At 41.6% G+C, this 27,040-nt stretch overlaps 1 protein-coding gene across 2 annotated transcripts in view; it reads left to right on the top strand.

Annotated features, from left to right (window-relative positions):
• Positions 1 to 27,040, top strand: part of STXBP5L (syntaxin binding protein 5 like) — a 663,841-nt gene that overhangs the window by 393,673 nt on the left and 243,128 nt on the right. For both annotated transcript variants that reach the window (XM_030203985.1, XM_030203984.1), the window contains exons 13-14: positions 574 to 641; positions 25,985 to 26,025. In XM_030203985.1, the coding sequence (XP_030059845.1) occupies positions 574 to 641; positions 25,985 to 26,025 (109 nt within the window). The remainder of the gene's footprint in view (positions 1 to 573; positions 642 to 25,984; positions 26,026 to 27,040) is intronic.

Raw genomic sequence — 27,040 nt, 5'->3', positions numbered from 1 at the left:
CCCTGACGCAGGCATTTGCCAAAACACGGGCCGTGTTGGATACATGAGTAAAATTGCTTCCTTGACAACTTGGCTCAGCCTGGTTGTTTCATCTGAGGCCCTCTACACTGGTACTGTTTACAGAGTAGAGCGAAACTCCCTGTATTCTAGGGACAGCTGTCTCTTGGTTTCTAAGGTTTATCTGTATGTTCCTTGTTCTTTAATGGTAACGGTGCAATATAATCCACCTGCCTCCCTTTCCCACTACTTGGCTGTTCTTAATTGTTTAGTTATTTGTATAATTTAGTGATACGGCAACAGGTCCAGCATCATGTAGGAATCCCCTGTGCTTGCTCAAAAGTTTTCCTTATACTTTAGAAGAGCCTCAGACCTGATAGGTCACACAAGTGTGGTGGCTCATATAACTGTCATCAGAGAACATTAGTTACGAGAAAGAAATCACCTTTGTTTTAACGTTCTTATTTTTTTTTCATTAAACTGTTCAACTTTTATATTATAGTTACCTGTACTATAGTTGTGTATGCAGTAAGTTCTGCAGAACTAAAGCAAATTGTTTTTTTTAATTGCACCTAGGACTGGCCAGTTGGTGGAGGAACTTGGAACCTTGGAACACAGACATACCCTGAAATTATTATTACAGGGTAAGAAAGCACATGAAGAGTTTTTCATAAAAAAAAGAAGCAGCCCAGGGAGTTGATATATTAACTGGAGATGAGCCAAGCCATTTTTTTAAACCTAAGAAACAGTCGGAAGTTGTTCTGCAATCCATTGCTACAAAATACATCTTTGGCTCTCAAACATGCTTTATGTATAAACAAGGTGGAAACGCTGAAGCCCTCAATCAAGTCATCCACTCTGTCAAACAGGCATGTGTTAGCTGCCTTATGCTGTCGAGGGGGAAAGATAACCCTGCCTCATAAGGTAGGGTTATCTTCCATTGAATAACACAGCTTGTGATGTTTAATCCAAGCTGCTTTATTCATTTTGCATAGTGAGATTCCTTGCATGCATTAGCATGCTTTGCATTACATTATCAATGTCCATTGTGGTAAAATATCCTACTATATAAATGAAGAGTGACCGCAGCACGTCACAGATCTCTCCCGATCGAGGCGCAGTCCGACAGGTCCGATGAGCTGCTGCTGCTGTGACCGCAGGCCAGGCTGGGAGCCGGACGCTTCCCTCTGCCACCATCCCCCGTGGCGGCTTTCCTGGGCGGGGGCTCGGCTGGACCCGGCGGAGCTACGACCACTTTCTTGTCGGTGCATCTGGCCGGTCTAGGCTTATTCTTGGCACTGGGGGTGCTGTGGTGGGACGGGTGGGGCGGCTTAGCGGAAAGGTACCATCCAGAGGCAAGATAAACAAAGCCAAGTTATGGGAATTCAATAGATAAAAACTTTAACAGGAATCAAGCCTCAGACCCATCTCCAGAAGAGAAGCACTCTCTGGGCGAGACATCCCCAATGAAGGAAAGAAAGATTCCAAGATCAGGGATCAACACTTGGTTCACACAAGAAATACTACTACTGAAAAAATCATGCAGGAAGCTAGAACAACTCTGGATTATAACTCAGAATCACCAAAACAAAGAAGAATGGAGAGGACAAGTTAGAATATACAAAGCAAAAATAAAATCGGAGAAACAGAAGTACTACTTCCAGAAGAATACTGAAAGTAGCAATGCCACATGATCTCTACTTCAACTAGTCAAATCACTAACAAAGTCTTCACAACGGATATCAGATACCAGTCTAACAGCAGAGAGTTTAGTAGATTTCTTCCAGACAAAGACAAAAAATCTGTTAAACTCCATTTCTAAGCTGACATGGAACCCAGCAAACAAACTGCCAGGAGATAATTGCCCAGCAGACCATCAATGGACTGCCTTTTATGAGGCAAATATAACCAAATTCTCAAAAGGATCCTGCATCTTAGATTCTTCAGAGCCAACCTTCTCAAATCACCCCCACCTAAGATAACAAACCATATAATTACAGTAATAGACACCATGCTGAGCAAAGGGAGCTTCCCCAAATAATTAGGCAGAATCATCTTATCTCCACTACTGAAAGGAGAGTCACTAGACAGACCCTCAACAGCTATCGCTCAGTAGCCAATATCCCTACCATAGCCAAAATCATGAAAGTGACAATTGCTTCCAATTTTAGGCATATGTGAATCAACACCAACTACTTGACCCTTTGCAATCAGGATTCAGATCCCTAAACAGTACGGAAACAGTGATAGTGGGAGTACCCTCCGAGCTCTGCTTACTACTGAACAGAAACCAACACATTTTTGTTATTCAACTAGACTTATCAGTCACCTTCAACCTGGTAAATCACGAAACCCTCTTAACAATACTCACCAAAGTGGAAGTTAGAGGCCAGGTACTCAGCTGGTTCACTGAATTTCTCAAATACAGATCCATACAAGTTAAATGGCAACAAACCAGATCTGACTCATGGCCCATGAGGTATGGGTTCCCACAGGGCTCCCCATTCTCTCCCACTATCTTTAACTTCTGTCTTAGAGATATAAGGAAAATTTTGGAGCCATTTCAAATCAAATACTTTTCCTACATGGATGACATTATACTTTTCCTGGGACATGGATGACAAGAGATCTTCTTGATGCTATTATACACCTGGTTCTGCTCTCTGAATCTAAAATAAACCCAGACAAAGCTTACATATTGTAGGCAAGTAACAACCCATTCGATATCACAAACACCCTCCCTAAACTAGCTGATCGGAAATCCACCAAAAGAAAGAAATAAGTCTTAGGACTCTGGCGTAATTTGCAGCTTACAATGGTCTCACAGATAAACAATCTGATACATAAATGCTTCTTCGAACTAAAACTCCTTCGACACATCAAATACCTCATTGACCTGACACACTTCAGAATCATAGTACAAGCCATGATCCTTACTGTACTAGACTACTGCAACATAGTATACCTATGATTGCCAGACAAATCACTAAAAAGACTATAGATGAAAATGCAGCAGCAAAATTAGTAGGAGGAGACTGCTGGTTTGATCATACCACCCCATTCCATATAGAATTACACTGGCTTCCCCTTAAAGCAAGAATAGAATTCAGACTCCTAGCCATCACATTCAAATGCCTGTAGGGCTTAGCACCTCCCTGTCTACAATAATTTACCGACCTACATCAACCAAGAAGGTCCCTTAAGTCCATCAAGGACCTTAGACTAGTCCCACCAATTCAAAGAGAACACCGCGAGAAGAAAACATCTCGCACAACAATTGAGGGCAAAGGAGCCGAATTATGGAACTCACTACCACATCTATCAGACTACTGATGGAGTATGTGCAAGTCCATTGATCAGTAAAAACTTGGCTCTTTCAGAAATACTTAGGACATGAAACCCTAAAAACCCATAAACTCCGCGTATAGGTCTCTCACTCTAACATGCCCTCCTACAGAAGGGATATAAACTGTACAGTATGGATTCAGTGAGGGCACAATCAATATATATAAGGTTATACTGAGAATGTAATACTGTTCCTCAGCACAGCAAGGGTATTATCAGGGTCAAAAAAGTCAACCATGATCTTGGATAATAAGAATACAATCAATCAATCTCATTATATAACATCATAAAATATGATCTTGTTCTTGGTTTAATGACAGCATAATCATGTTATAATTATGGATTTTATAATTGTTTTTCTATACTGGATGTTATAACCATATTTCCTGTATAAGGTTGATAGTTCAAATGTTAATTCACTCTTAAACTGTACTCAGAACTTGTCAGTCAAGCGGACTGTAAGTGCAAAATTAAATTAAATATACAAATGTCACATGCAATGTGAATTGGTGTTCAAAAATGCCAAAACCATGACATTCCAAAAAACATCCAACAAAATAACATAGAAAATATCAATCTTTGTGTATAACTATAACTATAATTACATAATAAAATGACATGAGTGTTAGAAAAATGTAACAAAAGAGAGGGAACAAAGTACAAACTAAAGTCCAAACAAAAAAAACAGCACCACGGGCCTTTAAAAATGGAACACAGTTCTTTAATGAATGAGCCTTGACAAGGCTCATTCATTAAAGAACTGTGTTCCATTTTTAAAGGCCCGTGGTGCTGTTTTTTTTGTTTTGAGTGTTAGAAAAAACATATACAATATGGCACAAGTAATATAATTACACAGGCCAAGAGGATGCAAACTAAAAAATATAGTACACACCTATATGAAGTTGGCAATTATATCAAAGTGTGTGCTGCTTTCATAAAGACCTTATTATGGGGGTCTTTTACTAAAGATTAGCTTGTTATCTTCATCAGGGCTCATTTTATTCCTGTGGGCCCTGCTGCAGATAACTAGAGCTAATTGTTAAAGACCCCCTATTTTAATAAAAAGAAATCTCAAAACTCAAGAACCACTAACAATCCAGTAGCTGTTGTCCCAATCTGAGTCCAGTCCTATCACAGGTTTCAAAATATCCAAGAGAAAACCCAAACAGTGAAGAAAAACAAAATCACTAGTTCAAAAAAATCTCCAAGTCTATCTTCAAAAGATCAATTTACTTAGCAACACATACTTAAAAATCAATCCTAGTTCAAAAATAAATCCAATCCAGAAACCCAGTGCAGAAATAGACTATAGTTAGCTTCCTGGGGTGGTGCCACCCAATCCCTACTATTCATTAAATAGAAGAAAGGATATTTCCCGTGGCACTCTCCCAGTTTTGTAATCCAAAATGTACAATCCCAAGCACTAGGAACATCACCACCTCGACAAGGGCCACTTGTTTCGCCTGCCGCTGCATCAGGAGGAGGAACTATCTTTCTTCATCAGCTGACAACAAGATGCTACTGGGTTAAAACAGGCACCTTCCACAAACCAGCCAGTAGGAAACCAATTCTCAGTAAAAGGGCCAATTTTTTTTTTTTAAAAAGCTTGGCATTCTGTAGTTTTATTGAGGCCTTCTGAGGCCAGTCTTTAACGATAAATCCAGTGTTGCTCATGCTGATGTAGCCATTTTATTCCAGTATGAGGAAAGGCTAAAGGGGTTAGGGCTCTTCAGCTTTGGAAAGCAGATGGCTGAGGTGGAATATGATTGAGGTCTATAAAATCCTGAGTAGTGTAGAACGGGTAAAAGTGAATCAATTTTTCATTCTTTCAAAAAGTACAAAGACCAGGGGACACTTAATGAAATTACATGGGAATAAAACATAGGAGGAAATATTTTTTCACTCAAAGAATAGTTCAGCTCTGGAACTTGCTGCTGGAGGATGTGGTAACAGCGGTTAGCATATCTGGCTTTAGAAAAGGTTTGGACATGTTCCTGGAGGAAAAGTCCATAGTCTGTTATTGAGATGGACATGAGGGAAGCACTTTTTGCCCGGGATTGGTAGCATGGAATGTTGCTACTAATTGGGTTTCTGCTAGGTACTTGTGACCTGGATTGGCCACTGTTGGAAGAAGGATACTGTGCTAGATGGACCATTGGTCTGACCTAGTATGGATGTTCTTAATATTACCCGTATGCAAAGATAAATTCACCTGATCGATTACCATACATTGAAGATCTTCAGATTTGTGTTTATAATATCTTACCATCTGAGTTTCCAACTTGTTCTGGACACAATGCTTGTGCTCAATCATCCTAGTTTTAAAACTACATGAAGTTTGCTTCACATATAGCAGTCCATAAGGGCACTTGATAACATAAATCACGTTCGTAGATGTTCAGTCAGTAGAGCAGGAAATATGGATGGTTTTCTTTCTTTTCACATCCACGAATATTGAGCCTTCCGTAGTAACCGTACATATAGAACAGCTCTGACACTTCCTGTACCCCACCTCTATGGGATGTCTCACGGTCCAAACATCCGATTTGCATAGTACATCAGCCAAATTTTTATTGTGAGAAAAGAACACCATACATCTCTATTCTGAAATCTGGTTATGTACAGATAAAACTTTCCAGTATTTAATACATTGAACAACTTTTGGAGAAAATCCAATATATTTCAATATACAGTAGAAGTCCAGAAATCCGGACCACATGAGAATCTTGACTCTTTCAATTTTTGTGCTGACCGCCTGAGAATCTGATCCACTGCCCAAGAATCTGGACTCCCTTCCTCGCGCCTCCACCCTGCATGGTTTGGCGTCTCGACCTCCTGGCCCTGCCCACTTCTCCCCCAATGTACAGACCTTTTAAGAAGTCTTCAGTGCTGCATTGTGGCAGTCTTGCCTGTACCCTGCCTTTGCCTCTGACCTGTCCCACCTATTCTGATGTAACTTCCTGTTTTCAGAGGGGCATGATGGGTCAGAGGAAAAGGCAGGGTGCAGGATGAGGCAGCCTGTGAATAAGGCTGGTGCTACAGCACTGAAGACTTCTTAAAAGGTTTGTACACTGGGGGAGCCATGGAAAGGGCCAGGAGGGGAGGTCGAGATGCCTGACCATGCAGGGTGGAGGTGGGAGGAAGGGAGTCCAGATTCTTGGGCAGTGGACGTCAAGAATTGCAAGTAACCACTGTGCTAAAAAAGAATCTATCTTCTCCAAACATTGTAAGAAGTGTATAGTAGCCCTCAAATAAGAGGGAATTACTTCCACCAAAGGATGTAGAAAAAAATCAAGATATTTACAAGATCTCTCTAACAATGAATCTGTAGAGGAAACAATAGGATGTCCATGTGGATTCTCCAACCATTTATGAATCTTTGGAAGTATATTGAAATCAGCAATTTAGATGCGTTACAATTGAAAAATTGGAATTCATTCTCAGATAACAATCCCAACTTAAACCTTCTTTAGTCACTTCTTCAATTTCTTTAAGCAACCAAACTGTAGGATCCACATCCAATAATAACACATAAATAGTGGTATCATCCAATTGATAAGTTTCACTAACATAGTCGTTTTTATTTAATACCACTATTGCACCGCCTTTAGCAGCCCTACGAATGACATTGACGTTTCCAAATGTAATTTCTTCAAAGCAATTCATTCTTCCTTTGTCAAATTTTGGTTAGCAGACTGCATTTATTGTTCCAATTGTTCTATGTCCTGAAGAACCAATCTTCTAAAAATTAGTACAGCTGGGTCCATCGGTCCCAGAGGAACCCACACACTTTTCTTCTAAACATCCAAAAAGGACTGAGACATCAATTCCGACAGTGAAATGCAGCTTCAGTTGTAAATATCAAATAAACTTTTCAAAGTTCACTCTAAATTGAAAAGGGTAATGAGGACAAGAGGGCACAAATGATAAGAGAAGAATTTCAACTGCAGATCAACAGTATGTCAATAAATTCACTACTGTGAGCCATCTCTTCTCTGGGTCCTAGTACTCTGTCCTTTGTTAAAAAATCATAATTCCAAAACAAGTTCATTCCAAAAACCCAGTGCAAAAATAGACTAAAAAAAACTATACTTAGCTTTCTGGGGTAACACCACCCGATCTTATTGTTCACACAAAGTACGTGTTGCTAAGTAAATTGATTTTTTTATGATGTTCTTGGAGATTTTTTTGAAAGTGTTTTTTTTCTTCAAAGTACTTTTTTTTTTCACTGTTTATATTTTTTCCTTGGATATTTTGAAACCTATGATATAATTGGACTCAGGTTGGGACAACAGCTATTGAATTTTTAGCGGTCCTTGAGTTTTGATGTTTCTTTTTGTTAATATAATAAGGTCTTTATGAATGTAGCACACACAAACTTTCATATGGGTGTATATTATACAGGTAATATAAAATCATTATTCAAAAATTAAGTAATTTCATAATAGTACACTAGAGCCTCATTAAATCTGTCCATAACATTGTGCATGTCCAGTAAAAGCTTTTAATAACATAAAATGCATAAATTATACACAAAAAAATTACATAAATAAAACACAATTAGTGTGAGTGAAGAATAAAGTTTTAATGTGTCAGCTACAACAACAAGACTCAGAAAGATAGGGAAGAGGAATGTCCCTAATGTGCATCGATGCCCTGATTGCATCATCGAATGAGGAAAAAAGTGACCAGCTAATATATGAGGAAAAATTTTTCACAGACACGACGACACTACTAAAGAGATACTCATTGCTTAAACAGATTGACATTGAACATGAGATAATGACCTGCCATGAAATGTGAAGCAAAGCATATAAATTATGCCTACCAAGTGACAAAAGAGGAGAGAAAAGGTGGGCAATTCAACATGGATCCGCAAACACAGCAGACACCCACTAGCCAAATGCATGAGCACACTGCAAACGTTTCATACAGTTGTGCAGTGATAATTTGTGTCAAAGGCTGGAGGGAGTGTAGGACATACTGTAAACAGTAGCTTAAAATGCTCCTCTAAAATATTAACGCCAAGAGGACTTGTGTGGAACTTCTAGTTCGTGTGATATTTCTAAATCTTAGAACAGCCGTACAGTTTACAAAATTAAAACGTCCTCATAAAGGACAAGAAAATAAAAAAGGATCGCATCTATAAAACTTTTAAAAAGCAGCACAATCACTTAGAAAACTTGTCCATATACTGTGCAAAACAACTGGACTACAATAACTACTACTGAAAGGAAAAAAAAACATGCAGTGCTATGTTTACATAGTTACATGTACCAATCAAAGCACTGCAACAAAATAATCGTAGAGGAGGACATACGAAGAAGCAAAGACAAAACGCACACTCATGAGGCTGATTGAAACGAATATGCCTATGTAGCAATACTGCTGTAATTTGTGGCGAGGGCGTATTCTCCATGGTAATTTAAAGGGAAAAGGAAAACCATACCCCAATTAAAAACCACGTGTCTTTCAGTTCAGGCCAGTAAAGTGCATGAATCACAAAACACATACTTTAATCCCTGAAAGACATTATAATGTATTGCATCCCTATGATTTTAAAATAAAATAAGAGAAAAATCAACTAAAGCTGATTATACCACAAGTCTCCACACAAAAAGAAATAAAAATTTTGGGAGGATCTTAATGAGGACATACAAAATGATACATACTGCAAATGTAATGTAAAATTGAAACTGTCCCCTACATCATACATATTTAGAACTAGATGCAAGAAAAGAAATAGAGAAAAGTGAAAATGTGGTAAAGTGGAGGAAAAGGGGGGAAGGGAGGGAATGAAAGGGAGGGAGAATGAGAGAGGGAAAGGGGAGGGGAAAAGGGAAAGGTAATGGAAAAAGGGAGAGGACGGGAAGAACAGAAGGAAGCAGGAGGGGAAAGGAAGGGTGAGGGAGAAAAGGAGAGGGGGAGAGTAGGAGGGAATAAATACGAGGAGAAAGGGAAGAAGAGGTAAAAGGGAGGGAGAGGTGGAAAGGAGGAGAGAAGGAAAAGGGGGCAGAAAATGGGGGAAAGGGGGAGGAGGCGAGGAAAGGAAAGGGAGGGGCAAAAGAGGAAAAAGTGGGAATACGAAAGAACGAAAAAGGAAGAACAGATCAATTTTTTAAAATGCTGTTGTTGGCTGTACACAATATATGTGGTGTATTGAGTCAAGTGATCAGCTCACCCAAAAGAAGGACCATGGTACCATTTCTACAAGTTAATATGCAATCTTTTACAAAAAGAATGGCTATATTCAATTTCCAAATGTAACTCATGGGATTGAACGGTATTAAGTTCAAAGATGAACCGTTCTGTTCTTAATAAAATTTTATTAGGGTCACCACCCTGCAAATCATTAACAGAATGTTCTGCCGTTATCCAGTGTTGGACTAAAGGTGCAGTAGTGATCTATCTATTAATGCAGCTTTTGTGCTCATTTATTCTCGTCTTATTTTCAAGTAAGTAGTAGTATTTGGTCAAGAGACAGTATATGATGGACAAGGTGCATTGTTACCTGTTGCCATATTTGAAAGCTAGTTTATTTAGAAAACAACCAGTTGAAGACTCCTGAGGCAGGCTTTTGTGTCTGAAACACGACTCATGTTGAGTCAATGGGTGTTTGAATAAATTTTCTGCACAATTTGAACATCATCTAGTTTCATTTTTTTGTCTTCACCATGCTTGACTGATCCATGTGATTGTGAGGGATCTTGTCCTTCTGTTTCCTTTGTTGATATAATATGACCCACCCATTTAGCTTTCTGCTGTTTTATAAATTGAAACGCCAACAAATTACCCACCCAATCACCCTGCTCCAAATATTCCCATTTAATTTTACTTAACAGGTATTCCACGCTATTAATCTCCATTAGATTCAAATGATGTTTTAATGTTAAATGTCATGAGAGCTTCCAGTGACATCATTGAGAGATGGTCTCAGCAGCCTGAGACTCCACACAAACCTCACTAAATAAAGATGAAATTAGCGTTTCCCTGTGGCAAAAAAATATACCTACTAATAGTGAAATCATTGCAGAATGTGGCACAATTTCTTTGGCAATGTTGTGGAAGAAGAATGCTTAGATTAGACATTATTTTCAAGCTACAGTGAGAGAACTACTACTACTACTTAACATTTCTAAAGCACTACTAGGGTTACACAACGCTGTACAATTTAACAAAGAAGGACATTCCCTGCTCAAAGGAGCTTACAATCTAAAGGTCGAAATGTCAAGTTGGGGCAGTCTAGATTTCCTGAATAGAGGTATAATGGTTATGTGCTAAAGGCGACATTGAAGAGGTGGGCTTTGAGTAAGGATTTGAAGATGGGCAGGGAGGGGGCTTGGCGTATGGGCTCAGGGAGTTTATTCCACGCATAGGGTGAGGCGAGGCAGAAAGGGCGGAGCCTGGAATTGGCGGTGGTGGAGAAGGGTACTGAGAGGAGGGATTTGACGTGTGAGCGGAGGTTAAGGGTAGGAACGTAAGGGGAGATGAGAGTAGAGAGGTAATGAGGGGCTGCAGATCAAGTGCATTTGTAGGTAAGTAGGAGAAGCTTGAATTCTATGCGGTACCTGATCAGAAGCCAGTGAAGTGACTTGAGGAGAGGTGTGATATGGGCATATCGGTCCAGACAGAAGATGAGACGTGCAGCAGAGTTCTGAACGGATTGAAGGGGGGATAGATGGCTAAGTGGGAGGCCAGTGAGGATTAGGTTGCAGTAGTCAAGGCGAGAGGTAATGAGAGAGTGGATGAGAGTTCGGGTGGTGTGCTCAGAGAGGAAAGGGCGAATTTTGCTGATGTTATAGAGAAAGAAGCGACAGGTCTTGGCTATCTGCTGGATATGCGCAGAGAAGGAGAGGGAGGAGTGGAAGATGACTCCGAGGTTGCAGGCAGATGAGACGGGGAGGATGAGGGTGTTATCAACTGAGATGGAGAGTGGAGGGAGAGGAGAGGTGGGTTTGGGTGGAAAGACAATAAGCTCGGAAAGCCATGTGGCGCTCCAGACCCATCAGCAGCCTTGCCCAGTGATGAGGACTTATCAAACAGAGATGCTTTCAGAGGAGATGGAGGTTTGGGGAACATGCCCCACTCACAAAGAAAGATCTTAAGCTTATGTTTTTGGACCTGAAATGCGCCTTTAAGAAAATAACACAGATCAGGCAGGGGAATTAAAACTGTTGATAGGCGATTTGCTTGGCAGCCTTGAGGACCTTGGGCAGCTTGTAGAAAAAGTTGAAAAACAGTTGTAAGACCATTTAGAGGCATATGGCAATATGGTGATCAAGCAGGAAGCTGCAGTGGCTATTTTGGACTCAGTGTTGGAAAAGTTGAAGACTTGGAGAATCATGCCAGGCAAAATATTTGCATTTGAGGCATTCCTGAATTGAATGGGGCGAGATTTGTGTGCACATAATGCAGGGCATTTGTAAAATGATTCTTGGTGAGATTCTAGCGGACATGGGATCTAATATTGAGGTGAAATTCAAGAGAGCCCATAGAGTGCTGGATCCCCAATGAACTAACAGACTATGTGATATATTAGCCTGTTTTCACCATTGCTCAATGAAAGAACAACTTTTATATAAAGCACGCCGCATGGGGTCCCTTAAATATTTGGATTCACCAATAGAACTTTTTTTAGAATATTTCCACAACCATGCTGCAAAAAAGGTGAAAATTTTAGGGGCTGACCACTCTACTTCAACAAGAGTATGTACGCTATAAATGGTTATTTCCCTTTGGTCTTTCATTTGTTATCAGCAGAGCCACATATAGGATTACAACACTCTCAAAATCCCAACATAGTTATGTGAGGCTGGGCTTTTGAAAGACCAGAAACCTTCTTGTGCACAGGATTTTACCCCCAGACCAAATGTACTGAAATGGCAGTGGATTGCGTAGTGATGGAAATGTCTTCAATGACAATCATTTGAGCTCTCTGTAAATGCAATCCGTAAGCACTGAATGTTTTTTTCTCCCAGTTACAATTACTCTTATTCTGTCCTGGTTCTATAGATGGCATCAACTGATTCAATTGTGCTTTTGTCACACTGAATGATTAGAGTTAAGAGGTGCATTTTTCTTGTCAGCAGTTATGCTGCATAACTGTTTTCTTTTCTTGGTTGTAGGGGGAACTCTGATGTATTTTGCTTTGGTGGAGAAATGTGTTTATGTATGTTCAATACACTGTATGTATGTGGAGGGATGGGGTGGAGAAATGTGTTTATGTATGTTCAATATGCTGTATGTATGTGGAGGGATGGGGTGGGTTTGGGGAACATTCCAAGGGGTAAGATGTTCTTTGGGAAGGATTTTACTGGTTGGGCAGGGTGTGTGGTCAGTGCAACATTCTCTGAGATGCGGGTATTTTTGCAGATCTTTGCTTCTTTTATTGTCGAGATGAGTCCCTCTACTGTGATAACTTGGAATAAACTCCTGATTAAAAAGAAACGTTAACAGCCATCTGTCACAAGAACGCTAGAATAGTGTTCTTGCAAGAGACACACCTTAATAGAGTACAACATCAAAAACTAGTCTGTGAATGGGTGGGTTATTGTTGTTCTGCTCTGGCACAAAGAAGAGCGGGTACAGCAGTACTAATTAATACAAATAAACCATTTGAGGAACATAGTTATTCAAGGTGAGAATGGATGTTGGGTGGTGGTACATTGCTGGATATATGATAAACAGTATGTGGTGGTCTCATTATTATGTGCGCTCAATATTCTTGATAGAACTTTTATTCCCGAACTTACTAAAAGTTTTACTGGGGTTTAATGGGAACATTATTATGGTAGGTGGTGATGTTAATGCAGTGGCAGAATTCTGCTTGGATAGGACAGGTGTTTTGTGCCAGGTACCTGCCCTTCTCTGTGGGGGTGGAGTCATTTGCTTTGTTCAAGCTTGGGTTTAGTAGATATATGGGGTGTGTTGTACCCTGGGAAAAAAGGTTATACCTATATGTCTTGAGCCCATCTCAGAGTAGATTGGATTATATCTTTCGGGTCCGGAATGCTCCTTTGGGCAGGTAGAATCAATGAATATTATACACTGTGGCATCTTAGATCATACAGTGGTTAAGATGAGATATTATTTGCCAGATATGATCGTCCATCTTTATGGGGAATGCCAAGAAGGCTCTTCGAAGATGAGGAGTTTCATACATTTCTGAATAAAAATGGGAATAATTTGGCATTACAAATCAACAACACACTGTGACCCCAGTGTTGTTCTGGGAGATGGAGAAGGCAGTGTTGAGAGGTGAAATCATTTCTTATTTGAAATACCGTTATAAGCATAAAAACTGCCAGATTCTGGTGGTGCAAAGTCAAATAAAACAGGGCCAGCAAGAACTATCACACCTAAAAAATCAGTGCTGAAAAAAATACATCTAGGTGTATTCTATAAACTGTGCTTAAATTTAGGCATGGTTTATAGAATATGCCTAAATCTAGATGTAATATATTTATTGAATACGCCCAACACCCATTTTCAGTGACTATATTTTTGTTGTGGCCATTTACATCAATGAAAACCTAGTGTAACTGCAGACGCCTAAATTACAAGTGGAACGGGCATATTCTGTAACAGTGCGTATAAATTCTAGGAACACCTGTGGCCACACCCCCTTTTTTAGAGCCGTGTCTTAGAATTTATGTGCATCACTTTATAGACTACGCTTAGACATTTGTGTGCGTAAATTCTGATTAGTGTCAATTAGTGTCTAATTGCTTGTTAAGTTCATTTAGCGCTGATTGGCTTGTTAGGCTAATTAAGTTGCACGTGCAAATCCAGAATATGCCTGGATTTGTACACGCAATTCAAGTCACACTGTATAGAATCCAGAGAAATATGAACAATTTTGCATAGATGGTTAAGAGCCCCATGTTGCATGTGGTGATTATACACTTATCCCCATGCCATTATGTAAGACTTCTTGGGTCATCTTTGATGTACAAACCTCCCAGTACTTACGAGCCCCTCCCCAATCTCCTCCCAAGTGATCTCCTTATTTGTCTAAAATTATACCCTCCCCTTCCATTGTCCCTCCCTCCTAATCCCCCATAGTCCTTAATAAATTTAAGTACTTTCATAGCTTCCCAACTTACTTTGCCCCTCCCCCTCCATCCACACTCCCCACTAACTACTATTTAGTTCTCTTTGCCGTAAGATCATAATAGTTATAACTTACTTATTATTTAGCCTGTCCTCTGACAGTGCCCAAAATTCATAATATAATAAAACAGTATAACATATAACAAAATAAAATTAAACAAATATTCCAGCCTGACAATTTCCATTTTACCTCAGCAAATTGCTAGATTAAAGCAAGTAAGTTTTAACAGCTTTATAAAATCCCTAAAGATCATTAAAAGATCTCACAGAGGGAGGAACCTTGTTCCACAACCAGGTCATAAAATAAGAGTAAGCTCGAGAATGAACACACTGTAACTGAAAGGATCTGGCAGGATTTTAAAAAAATGCCTCTCACTCTGAGAACGTAATGATCACTTAGGGGTATAAATTGGCAGCTTATTGAAAACATATCTTGGTGCCATGCCATGAAACACTTTAAACACAGATGCCAGTGTTTTAAAAATACACCTTTTTTTATATTTCATAATTTTTATTAATTTTTATATACTTATTACAGAAATTATCATACTGCAAAAGTGTAATACAGCCTTTAAAGTAATTAATACAAGAATAATAATAATTAAACAAATTGTCCTAATAAAGACAAAATATCGGCTTCCTTAGACCCCAATAAAGGGGGGTAGGAATTAGTGAAGATAACACAATCATAACATATAAATGAAAAATTTTGGTTCCGTTAGTCCCATGTATATCTCAACTCTATCGTTGTTTATTGTCTAGGAAAGTCTGAAGCTGATCAGGCATATAATATATATATTTGACTTGATTTAACCTGATGACACATTTACAGGGATATGCCAGGAGGAAAGAACCTCCCAATTCCAATACTTTGGACCTCATAGAGAGAAACTTTTTACGTTTTTCTTGTGTAGACTTAGTCACATCCGGATAAAGCCAGATCTTTTGGCCAGCAAAAACACGGTTAGTTGATTTGAAGTAAAGACGCATTACTGCGTTTAAATCCTGTTGAAATACAAAGGAAATTATCAACGTCCCCCTTTCAGGAGATTCTTCAATTGTTTGCTCCAAAATGGCTGTGACATTTTGTAAGTCTATAGAGTTCTCTGTCCCAACTTTTTTCATCGTACTTGGTATGTAATAGATCTTATTCAAAGGAGGAAATACTTCTTGGGGAAAATTGAGATTTTCTTTTAGATATCTCTGGAACATATCTTTTGGAGATTCTCCCAATATTCTAGGGAAATTCAATATTCGGAGATTTAATCTCCTATTAAAGTTCTCTACTTGTTCCAGCTTTCTTCTGATTTCCATATTATCTTTTACCACAGCCATTTTAAAATCATCAGTTTGCTTTGTCTCTCTCTCTAAGGCCTCAATCTTAGAAGAAAAATCTTGTTTTGCCACATCTAGGGAGTTTTTCACTTCCTGTACATTCAAATTCAGAGTCTTTACCTCATCCGAAGATTGTCTCAGGGTTTTTTCTATTTCCAATAACTTCAGCCAGATCTTGCCCAGACTCACCTCCGTCTCTCCTGCAGCTGCAGATATCCCTACAGAGCTAGACTCCCCTCTGGGCTCCTCGGAATAACCCTTTCCGGGTTCCGATAGAAACCCCGTCCCGCTCAAGGCAGTTGCAGGGCAAGGAGGCGTCGTAGAGAAAGGCGGGGAGAGAGAAACTTCTATTTCCTGCGGGGGGATCGCTTCACCGGTCCCTCCCGCTAAGGACTCCGCTCCGCTTCTTCGGGACAATGCGGGGAAGAAGCGTTCCAAACCTCCGCTTGCCGGTGTGGACGTCGTGGGGTGAAGGGAAGTCCCACGGGTCGTCCCCTTACGTTTGGTGTGCGGCATTTAAAAAAGCAGGTAAATAATTCAAAGTTCAGCAAGTAGTAGGCAGGAGCTCGCTTCCAACACCTCCGCTCACGGCGCCATCTTGACACGCCCCCCTAAATACACCTTTTTTAATTGGAAGCCACTGCAACGAAGAAAAAATAGCTGAGATATGATCTCATAAATCTAAATTCTTCAAAAGTCAAACAGCTACATTTTGAACACCCTGGAGTCCTTTAAAAATCTTTATTAGGTAACCCCACAAACAATGCATTGCAATAATCAGTGCATGAAATTACGTAATTATAAAGCAACTGAGCAAAATAAGACTTTTTTTTTTTTAGTTACATTTGTACCCCGCTCTTTCCCACTCATGGCAGGCTCAATGCGGCTTACATATACAGGTACTTATTTGTACCTGGGGCAATGGAGGGTTAAGTGACTTGCCCAGAGTCACAAGGAGCTGTGCCTGAAGTGGGAATCGAACTCAGTTCCTCAGTTCCCCAGGACCAGAGTCCACCACCCTAACCACTAGTCCACTCCTCCACTTTGCAAAATAAGTACAAATCCTGCGTAATTTGCATAGATAGTACAATGAATGAGAGACAAACTGAGAAATATGATTATCAAAAGTTAATCCAGCATGTAGCAAAAGTCCAAGACTATGTACTTGGCCTTTCACCGCTATATTAGACCCTTCCCACGATAAAGATGGGTGAAAAAACTGACAATTACCTCCATAAGAATTTGGTTTTGGATGTATTCAATTGCTGCTTACTTAACATCATCCAATTTTTTATTTCAGTCAGACAAATCTGCAATTTCTCCAATTGCCCCCCTTAGGCTGACCCCCCCCCCCCCCCCCCAACAAAAAAAACTGAATATCATCAACAAATGAGTGGATATGGATTCCATGTCTCAACACAGTCAATAACTGGACATACATAAAGATTAACTTGTAACTTCCCACCTCCCCTCTCCATATCATCCAAACAAATACCCCCCATACTCAATAATTGAAGCGCATATTTTGTTTTACCTGCAAATCGCTGTGAAGCTGTGTTTCTTGCGACTCTGAAGTCTGGTCACCACCCACAGTGCCATACACACCATCAGGGATGTCTACCTTATTGCAGATTTTGGTATTATCCGCAAAGAGGTAAATCTTACCAGACAGCTCTTTTGCAATATCACCTACAAAAATGTTAAAAACATCCAGTCCAAGAACCGAACCCTGCAGCATACTACTGGTTAACATCCCTTTTCTTAGTGAGCTCCTTTTGTCATTACCCTCTGTTGCCTTCCACTCAACCAGTTCCTAAACTAGTTAGGTACTTTAGAGCCCTTACTGAGGGGACTTAGTTTATTTATAAGTTTTCTATGTAGAACTATGTTAAAGGCTTTCCAAAAAATGTAAGTTCACCACATCTAGTGCTCTCCCTTGATCCAGCAGTCTGATCACCAAGTCAAAGTTAGGAGTGGTCCTGGTTGACTGGAGAAGGGCAGATATTGTCCCCCTCAACAAAAGCAGAAATAAGGAGGATGTTGAGAACTACAGGCCAGTTAATATGATCGCTGAAGTAAGTAAATTAATGGAAATACTTCTAAAACACAGAATAGTGAGGTTTCTGGAAACCATTGTGCCTCAGGTCCTGTAATTCATTGGATTCCAGAAACCTCACTATTCTGTGTTTTAGAAGTATTTCCATTAATTTACTTACTTCAGCGATCATATTAACTGGCCTGTAGTTCCCAACATCCTCCTTATTTCTGCTTTTGTTGAGGGGGACAATATCTGCCCTTCTCCAGTCAACCAGGACCAGGGCCGGTCTTAGCAAGTGCAGGGCCCTATGCAGACCAATTTGGTGGGGCCCCATCCTAGCCCCGCCCCACCGTAGTCCCGCCCCCACCATAGCCCCACCCCCACCCTAGCTCCACCCCATTGATAAGATTATTCCATTTTTAGAACATTTTTTATTTATGAAATTTCAAATAAAGACAAATGAAGCTAAACTTGTACAAAAAAACTGATTGAAATAATAAGCACAATGCTATCATGAAACATCCCCTCCCCAGAAATTATTCAGTTCAAGTCCACTACAATTAGTAGTTCCAATTCTCATAACAAAGTAGAATAAAGGAAAAATATTAAGAAAAGATTCAGTACTTTCAAATTCCCCTATTACTCTGTAATCCATATATGCAATAAAATAAAAATGAAATGAAAAGATATACAATAAAATAAAGTGATGTGTGAAATATAATGTACAATATAAAAACATATAGACCACCAAGGTTTTAAAATATATACCACAGCTCTCTGACTCAAGAAGATCCGACTCTGTCATCCATAACTGTCTGACAACACACAGAAAAAAAATAAGTAAAAACAAATTGTCACAATTAATACCTTATACACCAATATACCAGCCATACGGAAAATGCAGACCGTCAACAATATGAAGCTAGCAAGGGATCATAATATCACAATTCTCATGTAGAGCCACAAAACACCCTTTTAGAGGTAGTGTGTCCTGATTTAGGCTCTACACCCTTTCCGATGTTTGGTGCCACCTTAGTAAGGCCAACACACAATCTCTCCACTGCAAAACACTATACACAAACTTGTGCAAAAACACACTCATAACCTTAACAAACCATAAACAGCACTAATTCCAAGGACAGAATGAGCTACAACCTTATGCGTGGCGTGGAAAGGCAACTGTAATTACACCTGGCTCTAAAACACCGGTGCACAACCTAGTGAAAAAAAAACAAACAAAAAGGGATTCAAACTATACGCTAGCAGAATACTGCACCTTCCTTGATCACACCTGAAAAACACATGAAGGCAAAATACTGAACTGGAAAGTTACCTCAAGAAGTCAGACTCAGCATGCAGCAATACTACAAAAATTGAAACGTACATGAAAAATATCACAGATGCACATTTCCAAAAACTGACATATTCCAATTAATAAATCCTGAATAAAATAGTTTTTTCTACCTTTGTTGTCTGGTGACTTTGTTTTTCTGATCATGCTGGCTCAGTATCCGATTGTGCTGCTATCTGTCCTCTTAACTCCGTTTCCAGGGCTTCCTTTCCATTTATTTCTTTACTTTCCGCCTTTCTTCTTCATTTCTTGCCCTACATCCATAAGTAAAAGCTGGGTCCTCCGCAGACTTGACTGTCCAGTGGATCCAGCTTCTGCCTATTTTCTATATCCATGTGCACTTTTTCTCCTCTCTTCCTTTTCCCTCACCTCATCTCCTTCCTCACTCTTCCCTCGCCTCCATCCATGTCCAGCATTTCTTCTCTCTCCTCCATCCACCCATGTCCAGCGACCCTCCTGTCCCCCCTGCCATCCACCTATGTCCAGAAACCCCCCTCCCATGCCATCTACCCATGTCCAGAAACCCCCCTCCCCTGCCATCCACCCATGTCCAGAAACCCCACTCCCCTGCCATCCACCCATGTCCAGCGACCCTCCAGTGACCCCTGCCCTCCACCTATGTCCAGAAACCCCCTCCCCTGCCATCCACCCATGTCCAGCGACCCTCTTGTGCCCCCTGCCCTTCACCTATGTCCAGAAACCCCCTCCCCTGCCATCCACCCGTCCAGTGACCCTCCTGTGCCCCCTGCCCTCCCCTGCCATCCACCTATGTCCAGAAGCCCCCCTCCCCTGCCATCCACCCATGTCCAGCGACCCTCCTGTGCCCCTGCCCTCAACCTATGTCCAGAAACCCCCTCCCCTGCCATCCACCCATGTCCAGCGACCCTCCTGTGCCCCCTGCCCTCCACCTATTTTCAGAAACCCCCTCCCCTGCTATCCCCCCATGTCCAGCGACCCTCCTGTGCCCCCTGCCCTCCACCCATGTCCAGCGACGCGACTCTCCTCGTTCCCCTGCTCCCCCTCCAGCCACCTGAGCCCCCCTCCCTGATCCGCCAAACCACCCTCTTCTACCACCCGACCCGCCCGCACCTCACCTGACCCAGCATTTTAAAAAAAGCTGCAAGCGGCAGTGCCTCCTCGCGTCTGTAAAAGAAGAAAAGTCGCTTCGTCCATTGGCCGGCCTTCCCTCATGTCCCGCCCTTGCGGAAGTTACATCAGAGGGCGGGACATGAGGGAAGGCCGGCCAATGGACGAAGCGACTTTTCTTCTTTTACAGACGCGAGGAGGCACTGCCGCTTGTAGCTTTTTTAAAAATGCTGGGTGAGGTGCCGGCGGGTCGGGAGGTAGAAGAGGGTCGTTTGGCGGGTCGGGGGAGGGGCTCAGACGGCTGGAGGGAGGTGGAGCAGGGGAACGAGGACTGGAGAGTCGCGTCGCTGGACATGGAGGGCAGGCGAGCAGTGGCGGTGGTCGGAGAGGCGAGGCAGACTTGAGGCGGGCCGCGCGGGGCCCCCTTAGGCGCGGGGGCCCTATGCGGCCGCCTCGGTCGCCTCTGCCTAAGACCGGCCCTGACCAGGACCACTCCTAACTAGAGAGACATTGAAAAGCTCAGTCAGCGGAGCTACCAGAACTTTTCTTTGGTATGCTCAGATATGTCATCCAGTCCTGTCTTTTTGTCCACCTTTAGTTTAGCTATTCCTCATGAACACAGAGTCCTCTGTAAATTGTTCAGGATCTACCACACTTCCATTCCTATTTGGAGGGCTTTTTTTGCGGGGGTACTTGAGGGTACTGGCACCTTTTCCATTGTCTGCTAAAACTGACCCATGGTCCCCAAGTTTTAATGAAAGAGCTCAGGCTATACGCACCAATTCTGCCTTGTCATAGATTCTGTGACTGGTTACAGGGGGCCTGGCTATTGTGGGGTGGGTCCTTCAATGATTACCCCACCCCTGAAGGGTAGCCTGGCATTTGAGTACCAGTACCTTTTTTGCTAGAAAAAACACACCGCCTATTTGTGTTTTTTTTTCTTCTGAAATCCTACTCCTGACCTTTCATCTGTGAACACAGAACAGAAGTATTTGTTAAGCAATTCTGCCTTATCCTTATCATCCTATATAATAAAACGCACCTCCAACATTCTGAAGCTGACTGCATGGCTGAGGCATTCCTGCTCTCTGTATCCATCTCCTGAATTGACATCACATACTTCCGGGTTCATCACAAGCAGAAGTGACCAACCACACGAGGTTTCTCGGCTTCAGAATGTTGGAGGTGCATTCTATTCAATAGGATTGGTCAGTTTCTTGAAGCACAGGCAGAGCTCAGCGTCCTGCACAGTAACGCTCAGACACCAGAGAGAGGGAGGGGGGAGGTATCTCTGTCACACACACACACTCTCTCTCTCTCTCTCTCTCTCTCTCACAACACTCTCTCTCGCTCACAGCACTCTCTCTCTCTCTCACAGTCAATGTCTTTCTATGTCTCACAGTATCACATTCACTCTCTATGTGTCACAGTCACTCACACACTCTCTTGGTCTCATACACTCAGTCTCACAGAGAGTCTGTGTCTCACACACTCTCTCTCTCGCACACACTGTGTCTCACATACGCACTTGCACACATTCTCATTCTCACACACACACTCTCTCACAGACACACTCGCACCCAGACTCACTGTCTCTCTCTCACACACACACACTCGCAGATTCACTCTCTCTCTAACACACAGTCACTCTCACATACACTCTCTCAAACATACACACTCTGAGGAAAACCTTGCTAGCGCCCGTTTCATTTGTGTCAGAAACGGGCCTTTTTTTACTAGTCTGCTATATATTGCTCCCCTTCACTCATGAGTCTTACAGTGCTACTTTTGCACTTCATATCTTAAAAAGAAATCTTGTCTCCCTCCCCCTATTGGTTATTTTTTGCATTCCTTTTGCATCATTGCTTTCCTGACTTTTTTTTTTTACCAACTTCTATTAGCATTTCCAGATATTGTTACCTGTCTTCCTCCTCCTGTGATCTTTTGTAGTTTGTTTGCTAAACCTTTTCCTTACCTTTTCAGCTACTACTTTGAAAAATAAAGCAGTCTTCTTTTCTTACTTTTATTTACTTTCCTTAGAAAAAGAAATGTATATTGCCCTAGCTCCTTTGAATTTTGTCTACTGCTTTCCTGCTCCTAGTTCACCCAGCTATTTCTATCCATCTAACAACTTCTTGAGGTAGTCTTCCATCTCAACAGTTAGGTTTTCTTTCTTTTTTCTTTTTTTTTAATTCTAGAGCCTTCACTTTTGAATGAACCCTTTCCACACGTGTCTTAATACTGAACCACCCCATGTGGTGACCACTGGATGCTAGATGATCACCCATTATAACACTCTCCCCATTCGAAAGCACTAATATGACCCGATCCCATGTGGATTCCTTCCATTATCAACTGCTGGAGTTGTTCTGTAGAGAATCCAGGACCTCCCTACTTCTAAATGATCCTGCAAATATGCTGCCCCAATCAACATCTGGCACATTAAAATCACCTATTAACAGTACTTCCCTTTCACAATTATGTTTTGAATATCTTAATTAAATCTCTGTCCACTTCTGCTTGTGGACAAGGCCTGACCCAGTGGCATAGCCAAATGGCTAATTTTTGTCTGGACCTGAGCCTAAAGAGGGTATGCACAAAATTTTCTCTCTGCCCCCTCCTCCCCCCCCCCCCCCCCCCCCCCCCCAACACACACATATTTGTTTCTCTGGCTAAAGGAGTGCTACGAGAACATATTTACTACATATGTCTGCTTTAGGGAGAGCCTTCCTGCATATTGTTTTGTTAGCAACTGTGCCTGGAACAGACAGATACAACATGGTACAGCAATATGGCAACATCTCATGATTCATATCGCACTCTGGACACCTGTTGTAAACATATTTTTCTATATTTGTACGTTTGGTTGGCTAGAGGAATCGCCACCTCCTGTCTGAAGAAAGATTTTGCTTAATGGGACTTTACTGAAATACCTTGTATAGTCGTTAGTACCAGGCCCAATGCTGCTGCTGCCGCCCTTGCATTCTCTAGGAAAGGGACAGAGGAAGGTCCCCCCTGTTTCTGTGCATATCTGCTTGTCGTGATTATTTCCTAATTATGCTGCTTGTCATTAGGTTTAATGCAGCTGTTTCCACCTGAATTCTGACACTCCTGATTTACTGCCTGCTTACCTAATTGGCTGCTGATGAATAATTGACTGCACCTGCATAATATCAATAGCTAATAAACAGCTAAGTATAATACATTTTTGAGGGTGTTTGAGTACATAAGAATCATGCAAAGAACTGCGAGCTGTGGCTTCAGTGGCGTACAATGCCTCACCAAATGCAAAACATGAGTTCTGGAGGAGGAGGAGGTGTGTAGTTGTCAGAGCTTTGCGATCCTTGCCAGCCACAGCAAGGTGCATAGGTAGTTGGTGACTCAGTTGCTTGAGGAGCCTAAGATGGATGTGTCTAAAATAGGTTGGGACTAGGGCAGAATGGGAGGAATATAGTGTGGAAAGTTAAAATCCATGGGGAGGGCACTGATGTCAGCAAAGGGGGGGACAGTAGGGGCACACACAGCAGGAAGGACCCCTTCAATGTGTCTATGGTGCAGATGCAGCAGCAGCCCCCCCCCCCCCCCCCCCCCGTACTTCTATTTCTGATGGTATGCACATTGAATACACTCCAGGGAATTAAGCAGCACTGTAACAGAAATCCTGTGGTTACTAGCAGCTATAAAATGATTTCCTTATTAATGTTGTTGGTAGATTGCCAAATGGCCATCAGGCTTCAGCTCTTCTAGTCTTTGATATCTTGGACAAGTCGCTTATTCCTCTATTACCTAAGGTATGAACGAGATTGTAAGTCCTCCAGGCACAGGATGGTATCTCACCTTAAGCTGAGAAAGGTGTGATTTAAATCCAAACCCAATCCCAAGCATACTGTGGAATAAAACAACACACTACAAATCTCCTCCAGACCTACAAAGCAATTCTACAATACCATGATGGCACTAACTTACAGGAGTTACACAACAAGGGTCTACCTAGGAAATGCAGTGCTGTAAATATTGTAGTGGGCACTAGAACATCAGTACACTGGTTAGAAAACTAAACAAACCAGATTTGTCAGATAGATCCTATACAGATTTTCAGTGCTAACAGAAAACCTAGTCTCCACACACAAAACACAGATAAGCCCATAACCAGTATAAAATAAGGAATTACAAACCTAAAAATAGAAATATGCAGACAAAATTAAACTGATTACCCAAGAAGCTATACTCTGTATGTAGTGAAACATCAGAGAAATAGTGACACATGCCCCCCTGTACTCTGCAAAATATAAAGATAGACATAAATGTCAAAACTGACATATTCCAGTCTACTACATTACAAATTAACAAATACAAATAAAAGTGAACAATAAGTTGATACTTTTTTATTGGTAACTTAATACATTTTTCACCACCTTCAGGCCAGGAGGAACAGTATACCATTGTTATGGTATCCTGTCCAGACCTGAGGAATGAGGTTTTGGTCTTCATAGGTTAGTCAAAAATGTATTAAAATTAATCCAATAATTTTTTTCTGCTTTTTTTGTTTGGTCATTTACTTTTTCTTGTTATATTGGTTTCTGCTTTTCTCCATCTTCTATTTCTCTTGCCAGGGTTTCCTGTCATTAGCCACTTTGCCTTTCAGCTTTCTTCAATTTATTTTTTGTCTCTCTGTGTAGATTTAATTCATTTTTATTATTCAGTCTTAAATTTCCCTCTTTCTACTGTGTCTACCTACAGCTTTCCATCTCTTTCCCTCATTCCAGTTCTCCTGTTCCCCTTCTAATTTCCCCAGTCTTTTGTTCTTCACCTTTTAATCCAGGATCTTCTCCTTTTCACCCAGCATCTCTCCCCTCTCTTTTCCACCCTTGTTATCTTCTGTTCCCCCCCCCCCCCCCCCACCTCACTCTGCCACTACAGCTGCTGTTCCCCAGGACCAGTGCTGGCAAAACAACATAAACAGTCATAGGACCACAACGTTTATATGCACTGCTGCCAGCTCTGCCCTAGAACAGGGAGGTGATTTCAGAGGAGGTAGGACTGACAGGTGCATGCATGGAAACTGGTAGACTGTGACCCCAAAGCTGCTTCATGTTTTGCTACTGCTGCTTGTCTGGAGAAGCAGCAGCTGTGAGGGTCAGGTTGGGGCTGGAAGCCTCCTCCTTCCCCCCCCCCCCCCCCCCCCCACAGCCTCTTATACCAGGCACCTGTGGCAAGAAGACAAAAATTGTGGGTGGACTTCAGACCAAACTGTATGTAGCACCAACTTTACATTGTTTGAAATATAATTTGAAAGTAGTTGTATCCTTTAAGATGAGATTAATGGAAGAGTCTGAGTGCTTTTCAGTATAGGAGCTTTAGGAACTGAAAAACTGAAGGTCAGGGCTTAATGCAGTACAGTAAAGGGGTAGAAAAATGTTTCGAAAGACTTAGCAGTAGAAATGTGGTGGAATCATTTGACAAGTGAATCAGACTACCCTAGTAGCGCTTTAGAAATGTTAAGTAATAGTAATAGGTAAGAAAGGAAAAACTAGGAAGAATGAAGAAGACAAATAAGAGCCTGACATTTGATCTTGATAATTTTGAGCCACATCAAAGTAAGAAGATTGAACCTGATAGACTTGTGTGATCTTTTATCCATAGTAACCACAAAGAATACATTGGAAATGGCCTTGCTTTAACTAAATTCTAATGTTGTTTTTTGTTTTTGTTTTATTTAGACATGCAGATGGATCAATAAAGTTTTGGGATGCTTCTGCCAGTAAGTTTTTTTGGTGGGATGTCCTCAATTTGTTAAGGAGTATTGCAGGCCCATACTATTGTCTGCTGCATTTAAAAGGGAGTCGTTGTGTTAAAAATCCCATGTTCGCTGCTTAATGCAGGAGTAGGTGTGCTCTGGATGTGATATGGGGAGGTGGATGTGTGGCTGGTTGTGACAGCGCATGGGTTGGTACTGCACACTAGCTGTCATGAGTGCTGGTAGCATAGCTGGACCACCACATGAAGAGAAAGCAGTAAGTGCCAGCTGTACTACCAGCACTCTGGTAGCATTGCCAAGAAATATCTTGGCTATGTGGCATAGCCCCCCCCCCCCCCCACATCAGGTTCTTGTTCATGACCCCTCCCATGATATCAAGATCACCTTCCAATCTCCCCTCCCCCACATCGTTTCTCTCGGGCCCTGCCCCTGACAGCAAATTATCACCTCTCCATGACCCTATCCCTGGATTTTCCTGGGTCTGGCAATTTAGTACTGCACCCTGCTGGCAACAGTGGTCCTTCCCCACTACCCATCCAGATCATCGCTTCCTCCAATACTTCCACTAGGTGTTATGTATCTATCTAAAGAAGGATGATCCCTAGTGGTGGTACCACAAATCTTCCACTAGAGCACAGACACCATTTTGAAGGAGGTGCTAACCTGGGTGGCACCAGGGATGAACTGCTGCCATCTGCAGTTACACTATTGGATTGCCAGACCCCTGGATAGATCCAGGTGAGGGTGGAAAGGAGGGTAGGGCTACAGAATGGCTGTAGTTTGCTGTTGGGGCAGGAATTCATGTCAGGGGGTGGGATGAGAGAGGATCTTGATGTTAGGGAGGGTTGAGAAAGGGAACCTGATGATGGGGGGAGAGATGTGGGTTCGCCACTCTATCAGTTGTTTCTTTATTTTTAGTGTCTCGCACTGCTTTGCATGCAGTGAATGATGGTGTGGGTGCTTCCACATTTATCAGGCAATACCTTTGTGCCCTGAACAGGTGCTGAACACGACCCTT

The sequence above is a fragment of the Microcaecilia unicolor genome, chromosome 5, assembly GCF_901765095.1.
Source record: "Microcaecilia unicolor chromosome 5, aMicUni1.1, whole genome shotgun sequence".
Taxonomy (NCBI): Eukaryota; Metazoa; Chordata; class Amphibia; order Gymnophiona; family Siphonopidae; genus Microcaecilia; species Microcaecilia unicolor.
Note: the sequence above shows the minus strand (reverse complement) of the source record. Positions and strands in the feature narration are given on the sequence as shown.